The sequence below is a fragment of the Neophocaena asiaeorientalis genome, unplaced genomic scaffold, assembly GCF_003031525.2.
Source record: "Neophocaena asiaeorientalis asiaeorientalis breed wild unplaced genomic scaffold, Neophocaena_asiaeorientalis_V1.1 scaffold11, whole genome shotgun sequence".
In the NCBI taxonomy this organism is placed as follows: Eukaryota; Metazoa; Chordata; class Mammalia; order Artiodactyla; family Phocoenidae; genus Neophocaena; species Neophocaena asiaeorientalis.
The window spans coordinates 2,672,691-2,687,142 of NW_020173124.1; the positions used below are offsets into that span (position 1 = coordinate 2,672,691).

Here is a 14,452-nt window from a genome sequence, read left to right on the forward strand (position 1 = left end):
ATCAGAAATACGTTTTCTATTAAAGGATTCTTTAATTTCAGATGGAATAAAATCTTGACTGTCTTCCAAGTAAATTCTATAACTTTTCTGAACTACTTATTCCAATATTTAACAACACTTAAACACTGATAATTTTCCCTTCTAATAAAGCCTAGTCCCTAAAGTTGTTCGTCAAGCCTAGGTCTTTCTGCTTTAACTTTGTAAAAATAAACAATTGATTAGGATCATTTTTATATAGTCCTTCATTTACTTATCTTAGTTTTCTTTTCTTGAGGCTAATATTTTTATTTGCTTGACTTTTACCAAAATCACTTTAGCTTTTTCTGGCATACTTTTAAATTCACCCCAAATCTCTATTATTTGCTTCAATTTTGCCATAAGATCAGTTCCTATTAAAGGTCAGTATAAATGGGAATGTAGTGATTTTTATGTCCTAAATATTTCTCATTTTGTAAACTATAATTCTGAGCTGTATTCTTAATTTTATTAATTAATTGGAATGAATCTGGAAATTTTCTGTTGCAATTTTCCATCCAGTTCATAAATTCATTCAAAGGTTAACAAACTTCTGTTGAGTGCTTACTTTGGGCCACTTTGCTAAATTTGGGGAAAATGAAGACCGATAAGACAAACCCAGCTTGTTCTCTGATTGTATAGCTGGGGGAAAGAGACACATCAAAAAGTAGTTGCAATGTGTGAATAACAAAACAAATTGTAAACAAAAAAAAAAAAATGTTTTTCAGAGTAGGGGAAATGGTAAGAAGGAAAGAGTGACTGTGCCTGCAGAGGTGAAGGAGAGCCTCGTGGAAATTATTTTGGAGTTACATCATGAAAATGAGCAGGATTGGGGCAGATGGCAGGCAAAGAGAGTGGATGAAGAGAGAAATAACTGTGTTCCAGATGAAAAGGGTACATGCATACTCACTTCCCCAAAATATAGAGTTGTGAAAGCATGTAGCATTTTGGAAACTGCCTGGCATTCAGCATTGCTGATGTATAGAAAAAAGGAGGGATGAATGGAACTGAGAAGGTGGTTGGGGGATGATGAAAAGAAGCCTGTATACTCTACTAAGGGATTTGTACATTATCTTGTAGATAACAAGTTTTCTAGGAGAAATATTGTGATATTTGCATTTTAGGAAAAAAATTCAAAATGTGGAGAATGAATTGAAATGGTTTTTACTGAGTTCAGAGGAAATGGGAAGGAGAGAAATTCAGATGAGAGAAAATAAGAACTTAAAAGAGATTGTGATCTCGTTCTGGAATTTGGGCTTTGTACCTTTTGGTTGTGGCTATTGATGGAAAGAGGAGAACTAAGAAAGTGAAGAGAGTGAAGGAGATAAATGATTAGTCAAGACAAGCAATAGAAAAAAGGGGACACGTCTGAGAAGAAGACAGTGATTTCAAGGAGATGTCTGTGCTATATCCTAATGATAGTTAGAAAATAGAGTTTGGACACATACGAGGGAGCTGGGGACCAGAGGAATCATGGGGAGTTAACATAAATAAGTGATAGATCAGGCCACAGGCAAAATCAAAACTCACAGGAATCATGTAAACTATGAGAAATAATGAAAGCCTAGAACCATAAACCAGGGATTACTAACATTTAAGAAGTTAAGAAGTTGGTTGAGGAAGAGAAGTCAGTGAGGGGAAAAAAAAAAAAAAACAAAGAAGGAAAAGTATAAAAGGTGAAAGAATTTGGAGAGAAAATGTCTCCTTAGCTGAAGGACAGAGGATTTAAGAAGGGCCAGCAGAATCTCATAGTACTACAGAGTTCAACCAGAATGTGGATGGGAGAGAAGAAAGCATCAGACTGTTCCTGTTGACCTTAATGGTTAAGACGAATTAGATTAACCAAGGAAGGGGATAAAAGACTGCAGTGGGTTGAGAAGGGAATAGAACAGGAGCAGAGAATGTGACTGCAGGAAACTCTGAAGAATCCTGGTAATCATGAAAGGAAATAGGTGAGATTGAGAAAATGTGAAGTTGTGGCATTGGTGCTTGCTTTCTTCTAGTTTTTATTTTTTTATAATCACTTCAGTGTGATTATAGTCTAAAGGATATAATCTACTTTAGGGAAAATAAGGAATGAGATTGGATAGAATTAGGAACTATAGAGGAAAAACCTTGGGCTGAAGAAGGAGCATCTCTTACTCTGAGGCAAAACAAGACATGCCTTGTGAGTTCATGCAGTATATGGCACTGATAGGCCAGGTAATTTTGATGCTCATAGATGACACTGTCGTGCCCAGACATGGGAGTTCATTGGACAGGTGGACCAGAGTCACAGACCCAGGTCCAGAATTTTGGGAAACAGATGCAAAAGTGGGAAATGATGACACTTACAAGGAAGAAATAGAAAGTGTTAATTCTTACTTTGGGACCTGAAAAAGGCATTATGTGACCTAGCAGGAGGAAAGGATAGGTATGGAGGGGAGGCAGTATATTGTGTTGTGATAAGGACTTGGGACTTGGAGTCAGATAAAAATGAATTCGTATCTCAGCTGAGGTCCTTATTAAGTGCATGAACTTATGTAAGGCACTTAACCACTCCCTGCTTGAGTTTTCTTCACATGTCAGTTAAAGGCAATGGTATTAACTTCACAAATTTGTTGTAAGGAATAAATGAGAAGTTGATATAAAGCTTTCAGAGGGCAAGACATATAGAAATTTATTAAAGTTTCTGTTTGTTCATTTGCATTACACAGACTAACTATGAAAGAGGGAAGAATGGCGAATGTTCTAGCACCAGGGCTCTATGATCTCTCTGAATTATGAGTAAGCCATTTGGTGGGCTTGAAAAAGGTAAAGCTTTGGGAGAGAGGTACCATGAGGAAGAGTAGAAACTGACTAGGAGCACATAAAAAGTTTGCAAAGTATTCATGACATTGGTCTTGGTAATGATTTCATGGATACGTTGTGTCCTTATCACAGTAACAATAGTATTGCTAAGTAGAGTCAAAAGCCCAGCTGAAGTAGGTGGCCATTATTTGTAATGTTACTACATGAGTAGTCAAGTTATTTCTCTAGAATTGAGGAATATGAGGAAGATTGTAGAAGAAGAAAAAGTGGATGAGAGAGTGGAGTGGATCATCGAATGAGGACGGAGGGAGAGAGAGAAAGAGAGAGAGAGGCTGAATTGACTGCAGAATCAGAGACACAGGTCTGGACATGAAAGGAAGTGAAATCAAGGACTTGAGAGGCTGGGACAACACACAAAGGTGTGCAGTTTTCAATAACCTCGAAAATCAAACATAACAAGATGGGAGTAAGGCAGATTCAGAAAATGGGATTTGTTAGGCAGAAAGCACAATGAAGATTGCTAATGTGGAGAGGAGGTAAAGCAGTGAGCTCATGAAGAATGTAAGAGACGGGTCAAAGTCACATGAATGAGCACTAGGAGGTGACTAAGTGTAATGGGCAGTGTTCGGACTGAGATAAACCCAAGCCAGGTGCCAAAGCCATCGGATTTAGCATATGACGCTGATGAGGACAGCTAGAAGCTGGCAGAACTAGATGGTAAGCACACTGGCAAAGCTTAGATTGCTTTTTACCCATAAGTCTCCTCTAGCTCTCTCTCTTTCTCTAGTCTATAGATAATTATACAGAGTCTGAGGCTAGGATACGATTCTTAAAGGAAGAGTCAAGATATAGGCCAACACAGTAGCTAACACACTCACACTTAGTATATATACAGTAAGTGTTTATTGCATGATTCTGTGAAATCCTATGTTCAATCCACATATGAGTCCATTAAACTGTTTACATTTTGCCAAATCACAAAGCAAAGACTGCTTAACCATTAGACCAAATACAAATCTTGCTTGTTGTAAAGTTAGGAATTTTAAGACGCCCAAACCTTCCTTCCAAAGCACAAATGCTAGTTGCATTTTGGTATTTTCCTTCATGCACAAATTTAGCAAATATTCATTGAACAACAACTATGTACCAGCACTGTTCCATACATTGGAAAAATAGTGGAGGAAAAGGCAAACAAGGTCCCAGCTCAGGGAGTTAAATTCCAGTGGGAGAAAAACAGTCAGCATATAAAACTATATATAACACATATATATATATATATATATATATAAATTTCTGTTGGGAGGAAGGCTGTGGTGAAATTAAAATAAATAGGTAGAGAGTAATCAGGAGTTCTGGAATGCCATGATTTTATATAAGACAGTCAGAGAGAAGACCTCTGACAAGGTGACATTCAGCTGAGACATGATGGAGAAGAAGGAGTCAGCCATGTGAAGATTGGGAGGTATTCCAGGTAAACAGGTGGTGTAAAGGCCCAATGGGAAGATCAAGTTCAACAGAGAAGGACGGAAACTAGATCAATATGTCTGTACTAGTCTAGTAAGAAAAGCATATCTTTTCCCAAAATGTTTCATGTTTTAGCATGAATATGATCATAGTGTATATTCAATTTTTAAGGACTACATAGTGGTTAAAAACAGACTCTGGAGGGACTGCTAGCATTTAAATCCTGGCACCTCCTTTTCTACCTATGTTACCTTGGGAAAGGTTACCTAACCATTCTGGCATATTCTCTTACCTGTAACATGGTAATAATAATAATACCTACTGGGCTTCCATGGTAGCGCAGTGGTTAAGAATCCACCTGCCAGTGCAGGGGACATGGGTTCGAGCCCTGGTCCAGGAAGATCCCACATGCAGCGGGGCAACTAAGCCCGTGCCCCACAACTACTGAGCCTGCGCTCTAGAGCCTGTGAGCCACAATTACTGAGCCCACATGCCACAACTACTGAAGCCCATGCCCCTAGAGCCTGTGCTCCGCAACAAGAGAAGCCACTGCCATGAGAAGCCCACACACCGCAACAAAGAATAGCCCCTGCTCACCACAACTAGAGAAAGCCCACACACAGCAACAAAGACCCAACGCAGCCAAAAATAAATAAATAAATTTATTTTAAAAAATAATAATACATACAGGTATTATAAGAATTAAAAGAATTGATAGCCATAAAACACATAAGAAGTGTTTGGCCCATAAAAAGTTCTTCTTATATAAAATCATATTCCATCTTTTTTTTCCTGACTACATTACGTGGGAGAGATAATCTTTTTTGTTATATATGTTTATTGGTTCTGAGTGTCCCATAATTCAATTAACTGTAGAAGCAGGTTTTCTTAATTTTTCTATGTCATAAATCACTCAACAATGAACATTATTATTGTGCCTTGAGATTTTCCACAGCCGTGATGACCTGGGTGGCAGATTATGGGAAAACAGTAAAAATATTTCAGTATCTGAAGCATCCATAAGAGTCATGCTCATCTTGATTAGTTTTTCCTGAGATTACTACCAAATAACAAAGGAAAGCTATGCTATCAATTGTCATCTTGCCAGCTGAATTTATCCTGAAGGAAAGTTATGCTTGGCCTGTATAATGTTTCCAAAAAAATTTTTATTGAGTTGCCAAAGATCAAAAAATCTCACAATTTGCTATTAAAAAACCCCATATTTCTGGCTTCTTCTGAAAAATAAGTTATTTCTTTTAAACCGATAGAACATAGTGGCTATGAGGCAACAATTGTGGACAGATTTCTTATAAAATTTTTGCCATTTTTCCATAATTTTATGCTTTAACCTAAAGTTCATACTGTTAACATTGTCTAAATATATTATAAGCTTTTTACACTAAAATTTTAAAGTATTCTATTGCAAATGGCTTGAGGAAACTGAATTTCTCTATAGGAAAACCTAGAGTAGCTCAGAACATATGAAAATAGTTGGAGTCTTTGAAATGTGGCTTAACTTTCTTTAAAAATAGTAAAAAAATCTCCCAAACAGGTAAGTTTTTGTTTAATGTTTGGAGTTCTGCAAATTTAAAGTTATGTAAGTGTGATTCACTTGAACTAAATAAAAATATGAAGAGGCAAATACAGAGGATATTCTTATTAACTGATTATTATGAATTACTGAAGTAAAAACAGCTTTTCACTAACGTACACATTGTATTGTGTGAAAGGAGGCACACACCATAATCTATTTGATCTAAATTAAATTTACTAAATACAAATACACATTATACTTATGTGTATAGACTTAAAGTCTGAAAAATGAATTTCTAAAAGGCATACAGTTGGCACTTAATATTTATTAAATTTGTTTTTTCTTTTTTTCAGCTCTATTGAGATATAATTGACAATTAATAATGTGTAAGTTTAAGGCATGAAATGTGGTGATTTGATATACAGATATACTGTGAAATGATTACCACACTAAGGTTAGTTAGTAACATTCATCACCTCACATAGTTACCTTTTTGTGCGTGTGTATGTGTGGTTCTAACGTTTAAGATCTACTCTCTTAGCAATTTTTGAGTATACGGTAAAGTGTTAACTATAGTCACCATGCTGTATATTCGATCCCCAGAACTTATTCATCTTAAAACTGAAAGTCTGTACCCTTTGACAAATATCTTCCAGTTACCCCAGTGCCTGGTAACCAGCCTGTTTCTATGAATTAGACTTTAGATTCCACATAAAAGTGAAATCATGCAGAATTTGTCTCCTAACTTACGTGTGTGTGTATATACATATATATATATATATACACACACACACACACACACATAATATAAAACATTATATTATATAAAACATTTTGTTTATCCATTCATCCATTGATGGATTGATGGACACAGGTCATTTCCATGTTTTGGCTATTGTACATAATGCTGCAATGAACATGACGGTGAGGATATCTATTTGAAACTGGAAAAAAGATAAGAAAGTCTTTATACCATAAATATATAGCTGCTAAGTCAATAAAGCTTTATTTTTTCTGACATGCATCTCCAGTGTTGTATGCTTTTTATTCTTATTGCATTTTCGTTCGCAGAAAACTGGGCACAAACCAGAAAGTGTGGATTTGTGTGGGGCATATATTGAATGGGCCAAAGAAAAATCAAGCAGAAAGAATGTCTTTCAGGTAAGAATGCTACATAGATTCAAATTATTCCTATTCCTTCTAAATCTGAGCTCTCTTGGGTAATCAAAACAAGACTACCTTGTTACGATGTTTTCATGTGCATGAACTAGTTGTGTAGAGGTCATTGTGAAAAACCTGGCTTCTCTTCCTTGTTGAATTTTGGTTGTTTTGTTGTTTTTCCCTGGTGACTGCTTGCTATCTAGACACAAAATATATGTTGTGTGGTGATTAATTATATACCCGAAAGTCATTGAATTTTGCAGTGTATATGATAGCTGTTTGGTTCAAACCTAGAATGCTTGGCTTAAATAGATTTAATGTAGGACTTTCAGATGTAAACAAAGTAAGGTTTGCTAATTATGATAAACTATTTACATTCATTGCCATTCCTGCTTTCCAGTCATAAATTATATTTACCAGTGTAACTTGGGGGATGGAGAGAGCTGAACAGTTATAAAAGTTGGATTTTTCATATTGTATAATTTTTTGGAAAAAAATAACTGTGATTAATAATTTCAATCATGTTCCTTTGAATGGAAAGCACCAGATGAAATCCTTGAAAGAAAAGAAATGGGAAAACGTAATATTTCACATATGATATTACTGAAATCCCTTTGGCAATTAATAACTTCAGATTATGGAAGTTGATCTTTTTCTATATTTACATGACATTTAATTTACTTTTATATCTCCAAAGTAACCAATAACTTTATAGGTATATTTTAGAATTTATATCATTTAGTAGGAACTAGATTATCATAATTATTGTATCAAATGTCTTCTGAGACCATTTTAGCACTTGAAGAAAAGTCAATTCTGTTCTTAAATGTATCACTAAAATTAATGTATTCGGTCTTATAGAAGTATAGGTAGGTGACATTTCTTATCTGAACTCTCACTGGGAAGAAAAAACTGATTTTCAGTTTGTTTTTGCATTTTCCAAATGCTCAATGAGTTCTAGCCAAATAATTTGGACTTATGTTAATTAAAAAAACAAAACAAAACAACATGAAAAAACACTTTTAACATATTATGGAATAACATTTTTCTGATTATAGTTGAATTCTATTTAGGTATTCATTTTTATATGGTAGAGGTTTTTTTGTTTTCCTTTTTCTTTTTAACCAAAAATGAGGAAGAAAGAAAGGAAGGAAAGAAGAAAAACAAAAAAAAAGAAATAACACTAAACATACTTGCCAAGAAATAAAAGGACTAAAGCCCAAAGTGATTAGAAGGTGAACTTACAGAAACAAGAAGTAAAATTAAATTTTATTTTAAAGTGAGGAATTGTAGATCAGTGATATACTCTGTCTCCCAATCTCTTGCTTTTTTTTTTTTTATTCTGCTATAAATAAGAAAATTTAGGGGCTATAATCCTAGCCTCTGTGACAACCTAGATAATCAGTATGGCTAGTTCTGAGCAGGGTAGGGTGAGCTAAGTGGTTTAGTTTTATTATGTATTGTGAGTTTAGCATCCTAATCATCAATGTTATAAAATAAAGACATTATAAAAAACAAAACAAAACAAAAATAAAGACATTAAAATTTGACACTGACATAATTCTTGAATAGTAGAAACCCTCGGAGTTGAACTAAGGAAGACTTTTTCAGTTCCTTCTGTTAACCTTATGAAGAGTTAAGTTAGATCACAAATGAGGATGATAATCAAATATGTATGATGTGTACAGGGCTGCGAATACGGAAGAAAATATTTAAGTATAATTTTACATAGCTGTGAATATAATATTCATAGATGTATATTTAAACCAATACATTGATAATATGTTATCATCCTAACCTTTTCGGGGTGTGACTACCTCTGTTATAATATTTTACTCATTTTTCTTATTTCTTAATGTAGGTACTTCCAAAGATATTAAAACTATTCTCACTTTTGGTAGCTTTTTGGAGGTGAAAATCTTGCCAGTTAGCTTTGTTTGTAAGATACCTGAGCAGTTCATGGGACTTTAGTTTTCTTACATCCAGTTTATCTTTTTTTGTCTTGTACCCTTTAGTTTAGAGAAACAAGAGGTGATGATAAGGATGTTGCAAATAATAAAACTAAAGAAAGTTTCAGGTTTAATTTCCTGCTTCATTCTTTTTGGGGTGAATCATGTGGTTTTCTTGTCATGCTGAAATCTTTTCATCATCTAAACATATGAGCTTAGGTAAAATTGACTAATACGTATCCATAGTGAAAGTAAGCGTTTCAAGAGGAACAATATAGATAGCTTTTATAGTTCTGTTAACAAAAAAGCATCGGGAAGGATTTGTCAGAGAGCTAGCTCTAGATGACTTGCATCAATATTTGATTAGGTACATTAGCTGGAATAACTCTCAAATGATCAGAATAAACATGATTATATCTCAAAAACATGGTATTAAGGCATTGTTGGGGTATCTGAGTGTGTGTGTTCAAGGGTTTCATTACCTACAGGATAATGAAGTATTTCTTCCTCAGTGAAAAAGACCATCACAGTTTTAGCCGATGTGCTACATCAGAAATAGCTTTAGAATACCAAGTTTGAATTAGGCATGGTGTTCAATCTCAGTCTATGAATTATAGATTACAGATAGCTAATGACTATTGAGATTTTTGGTTCAAGAAAAATCAAGGAAAAGCAAAATTAGAAATAATTTAAAATTTGAAATCTGTCTTTAAAAAGTTGATGGATGAGCAGTTATATGCCACATAATTACAATGTCTCTAGAGAAGTTGAACTTAAAATGAAGAGGAAAACAAACAAACATGTGCCTGAGATATGCTTGAAAGACTCAGAAGCAAACATTTGTGACACAAAAAAATCGAAGGATTTCATTTGTTTCCTTTGTATATGTCATTTGGACATTTGAGTTCATTTTCTTTTTGCATTAAAAGTCAAATTTTCTTTATAGTCAAAGTCTTATTAAACTCTTGAGGTAGATTCAATCTTATTTGATTGGTACATAGTAACATAACTGTGCCAGCATTAACTAATTAGGTTTTGTATTCAACTATTCTCAGTAATTCAGAATGATGCTCACTGGCTGAGTTCAAGAACATCTGCCTATTTTAGAGCAGTTTTTGACATAAGTAGCTTTAATAATAAATAATATATTAAAGATATTTAGCAACTTCTATAATATATATATGTAAAGTAGACATAGACAAGTCATATGTGTTTAAAGTATAAATGTACATACATGTATGCATATATGATGTATGTGTCAATGTATGTACCCACATGTAATAGCTTGACGTTAAGAAATAGAATGGTCCTTTCCACACACATACACTACCAACACTGAAAGACATATTGTATTTATTATAAAGGTCATATACACTCTAAGTTAAACTAGTAAATGTTCATTGCTGCTAACTTTTGTTCAATTCTACATTTAGCGTAATTGTCAAGGACCATCACAAGTTTGATGTAGCTTGAGAAAGCATTTAGCAACCGAGTAAATTGTAATGAAATGTGGTACGAGTTTTCTTAGTTAAGAGCAACCCTAGGTCTTCATCAGGGAAAGAGTGAATAAAAAGATTTATGTTCAAATCACATGTTTTAAGCATTTCTGCTAAGTGCTAGTTTGCTCTTTGGTGTTTAGCCTGAAATTTAAAGCACTGAGGATTAAAAGGATTACAACATAATCTTAAATAATCCTAAATGTCATTTACAGAGAGATACTTGTAATAACTAAATAAAACCATGTGAAAGGATGGCAGTATTGTCAGGCAGCATCTGTAACATAAGCAGTACTTCTGTCACCTTCTCTTTCCTCATGGATACGTCAGGCATTTACAAAGCTTTTCAATAGAAGTTCAGTTGAGAAAATGGTTGTAAAATAATTTATAACAATCAGTAATTTTTAAACATCTACTATCTTTTTGTTTCAAAGTTGAAGGAAAAGTTTCACTCAGGTTTCCTTCCTTCCTTTGAACATAAGGCTCTCTGAGCTAAACATTTTTGAAAGTCTGGGGAAAAGGAGTTCATGATATGGCTATCAAATAAATAGATGACACACCTCTAAAACATTCCCAGCCTCCAAGAAGCTGCCCTCTTATTAAATATATGATGGTCCCAAGCACTGTAATTAATTCCATGCCTTTTAATTTAGCACTAAAATATTCTTTACTCCTGTCATGTAAATTAGTTTTGCCTCCTCAAAGAATATACGAAGATAGAGACTATATCCCATACTGCATTTTTAAACCAGAAGACTGGAAACCTTTTAACCAATTCAGTGGTTACTGCTAAGGCTAAAATTGCATTGTTTCAGTTAAAAAAAAAAAAAAAGAGAAGAAATTCATTGTCATAAAAAAATTTTAAGAAATTATGTCCACAATATAGGCTCTATATTCCAAGATGATTTCTGGAGTGTCATCTCTAGTCACTTTTTAAAATGGGGGTTAAGAATAAGAAAAATACTATCTGTTTTCTTGGTCATTTTCATTACAACAGTATTTGATTACTCATTTGAAATAATTAAACCTTTTCTCAGAGCCAGACGGTGACTAGGCCTCAGTTTTTCTGAGTTTCCTTTCAAATAAAATTTTCAAAAAATTCCACCCATGAACATGCAGCAGGCTCATCTACAGATTACGTGATTTAAATAAGATAATTCTACTATTAATGAATTATGGTTGATTAGAAATGTATCAATTGCCTGCCTTAAAGGCAGAAAAAAATTAAATGACTCAAGAAGATGAAAGTTTATTTTTTTTCCTCTCACCACCAATTTATAACCTCAACAAAAACCATGGCCAAATTTCTTGGATTTGAGATTTTTTTTTTTTTTTTGCATTACATGGGCTCATTTTTAACATATAAAAATATCTCAAGGAAGCCAATTCTGTCCCTAAAAGTAAATCTCGGAATAGATTTATCATTAGTTGTATTTCTTTTCTGACTTTGGATGGAGTCTTCTGACTATAATGTGTATTAAAGATATTCATGTAATATTTTCCATGGATATGCTTTACATTTAAACATAATTTGATAGCTCTTCCTGATCTGAATATGTCTTAGCTTAAAATCTTTAAGTACTACTTAAATTTATTAATGCGAAGATAATTTAATAACATCTTGGAAAATGTCATTTTAAGCCAAAAGGAAAACTACTGGTATTTTGCTTTTATCCATTTCCTTCTGTTAAAAGTGATGGTTTAAAATAAATCTGAGCTTTTATCAATTTTCTCTTTCATTTTTCAATGCTTATAGTTAGACTAAATGCAAAAGGATGATTCTTCACATTCATATATGCATTAGATTTCGAGTAAAGCTGGTTTCACTTTGGAGAATTACTCACAGTATCTTAAAAGGCATGGCATTAAAAATAAACCAGAATAAGAGCAGCATTAATGTCTAATACAGTAGGTTTTTTAGTTTTTTCTTGTCCCCAATCATTTTATCTACTTATTAGATATTCATCCATCATTCAGAAGGTTCAGTGGAGAGAGCACAAGAGTCTGGGGACGTGTGTTCCAGTTTTGGCGATGTCAGTTGTAACTTTATGTAGAACCCAGGGTAGGATCCCTCCTCCAGCTTACAGTTTTTCACAGCAAAGAAATGAGAGAAGCCTTTAACTCACCTGCCTCCCATCTGTGTTAAGGTTAAAGTGAAACAGCCCTGTATTTGAAAGCAACTCCAAAGGACTGATTTTTAACATAAATAAGATGGGGTTGTATTCATCTTCTAACCACATCATCTCACAGTACTTTGAGAACAATTCCAGATGTGGATTTTGGAAGAAAATGGATAGGAGAGGTATGCCTCTGTGAAATGCAATTCAGGGTCTCTGTACTCTGTGTACTACCTTATGAACTTAACCAAGAGACTAAGATTAAATATACCATTGAAAATCTGTTCATTCATTGTCTAAGGATATATGTCCTCAAACATTACTGAAATTATTTTTAATATCCTAGTCTATAAGTAAATAGTATAATTAATGTAATATCTAATCAATACAAGTTATTTAATTAATGTCATATCCCAGTAAACACTTTAAGAAAAGCATTTTGCCCTGAAAGCCTCTACCAAGCTATTGAGAGCATCTTGCAAAAGGGAACTTAGAGACAAGTGCAGCTACTATGCCCCCAAATGAGAGACAACAACAAATGAGATATCCCCTACTTAGATATCAGGACAACACTTTTTTTCTGATTGAAGGGGAAGGGATATTATTTTGATGATTTTGGCTTCATTTTTTACCAGTGGGATTTCACAGAAGAATTTTGATGAATGGAATGGTATAATTTTTTCTAATTGGGGATTTGATTTAGGAATATTAACGTTAAGGGTGTATATAAGACTTACTGCAAAGGAGAGAGCCTGGAGGCAGGAAATAAAATTGATTGCAGAAATCTAAGGTGAGACGCAAAGAGCATGTTAGCCTGACTGATGAAAAGAGAAACAGAAACAAGTCCTTGGATGGCAAGTACACCCCTCAAATGAAGAACATGCCTGTTTGTTCAGACCATGTTACTTGGAAACCACTGTCTTTTTTCTGGTTCAACTTTTGAGAAGTAATAAAGATCTCTGTAAAAAACAGGTATAATCTCAAGTATAGAATTAAGATACTGATACCTTGGGTGTATTATCAAATAAAACAATAGCAAGCTTATGTTGCCTGGTGATTCCATGAAGCATGGAAGTCTGTGAGGATATGGTCTCATTTGCACAGCTTCTTTATTATACTAACTACCAAAGGACACAGTGCTACCTCACTGTCTTCTACCTTACTGTCTTCATTTGTTTTTAAACTCTCATCAAAGCAGAATGCTACTGGATGACAGTAAAGATTGACAATAGCCATACTAGTACCTTTTAGTCCCAAATTAGCCAAGAGAACCAGGATTTTAAGGTTCCAAAATAAAATAAAATTAATCAAAATTAAAAATATAAAGAAAAAAAAGAGAAAATGTCAACTTGTCTTCCTATACTTCTAATATTTTAGCAGAAGAATGGATATGTGTTACCTAATGGGCTTATGTCACTGGTTAGCTCACTTCACATCGCTTTCTGGAATAGCTGGCTCCGTGTGCTCAAAGATAAGAGTTGTCCATTTGGAATAAATTCTGGATTTTAGTTTGACACCAGGCTAAATGCAACATGCCATTCTTCATTTATTGACATCATGATGTAAATCCTCTCCGCTTATGGAACACACTCTGTTTCTTGATGTTTTGGTAGAACTGGTGTGTTGGTCACTGAGCCATACATGGGCTAACAGTGCATTTCCCCATGTCTGCAGAACCAGAGTGAGGCTAGCTGAGTTATGTGGGGTCAAACCTGGGCCTTCATAACACCCACCTGAGCAAAAGCCACCACTGCCAATGGGGGATTTCATGGCATCAAAGTAGAATCATCAAGTGTTATGGTTTTTCCATTTGTAATTTTCCTTTTGTAAAGTACAAAAGATATTACACTGATGCTAGCAAGACAACATTCAAACCAATTTATTCCTTTTTCATATCTGTTTCAAAATTCTTATTTTATATTTTAA

General features: G+C 34.2%; 1 protein-coding gene across 5 annotated transcripts in view; it reads left to right on the top strand.

Annotated features, from left to right (window-relative positions):
- ARHGAP15 (Rho GTPase activating protein 15) overlaps nt 1–14,452 on the top strand; it is a 616,446-nt gene that overhangs the window by 118,692 nt on the left and 483,302 nt on the right. For all 5 annotated transcript variants that reach the window (XM_024744104.1, XM_024744108.1, XM_024744105.1 and 2 more), the window contains one exon: nt 6,875–6,964. In XM_024744104.1, the coding sequence (XP_024599872.1) occupies nt 6,875–6,964 (90 nt within the window). The remainder of the gene's footprint in view (nt 1–6,874; nt 6,965–14,452) is intronic.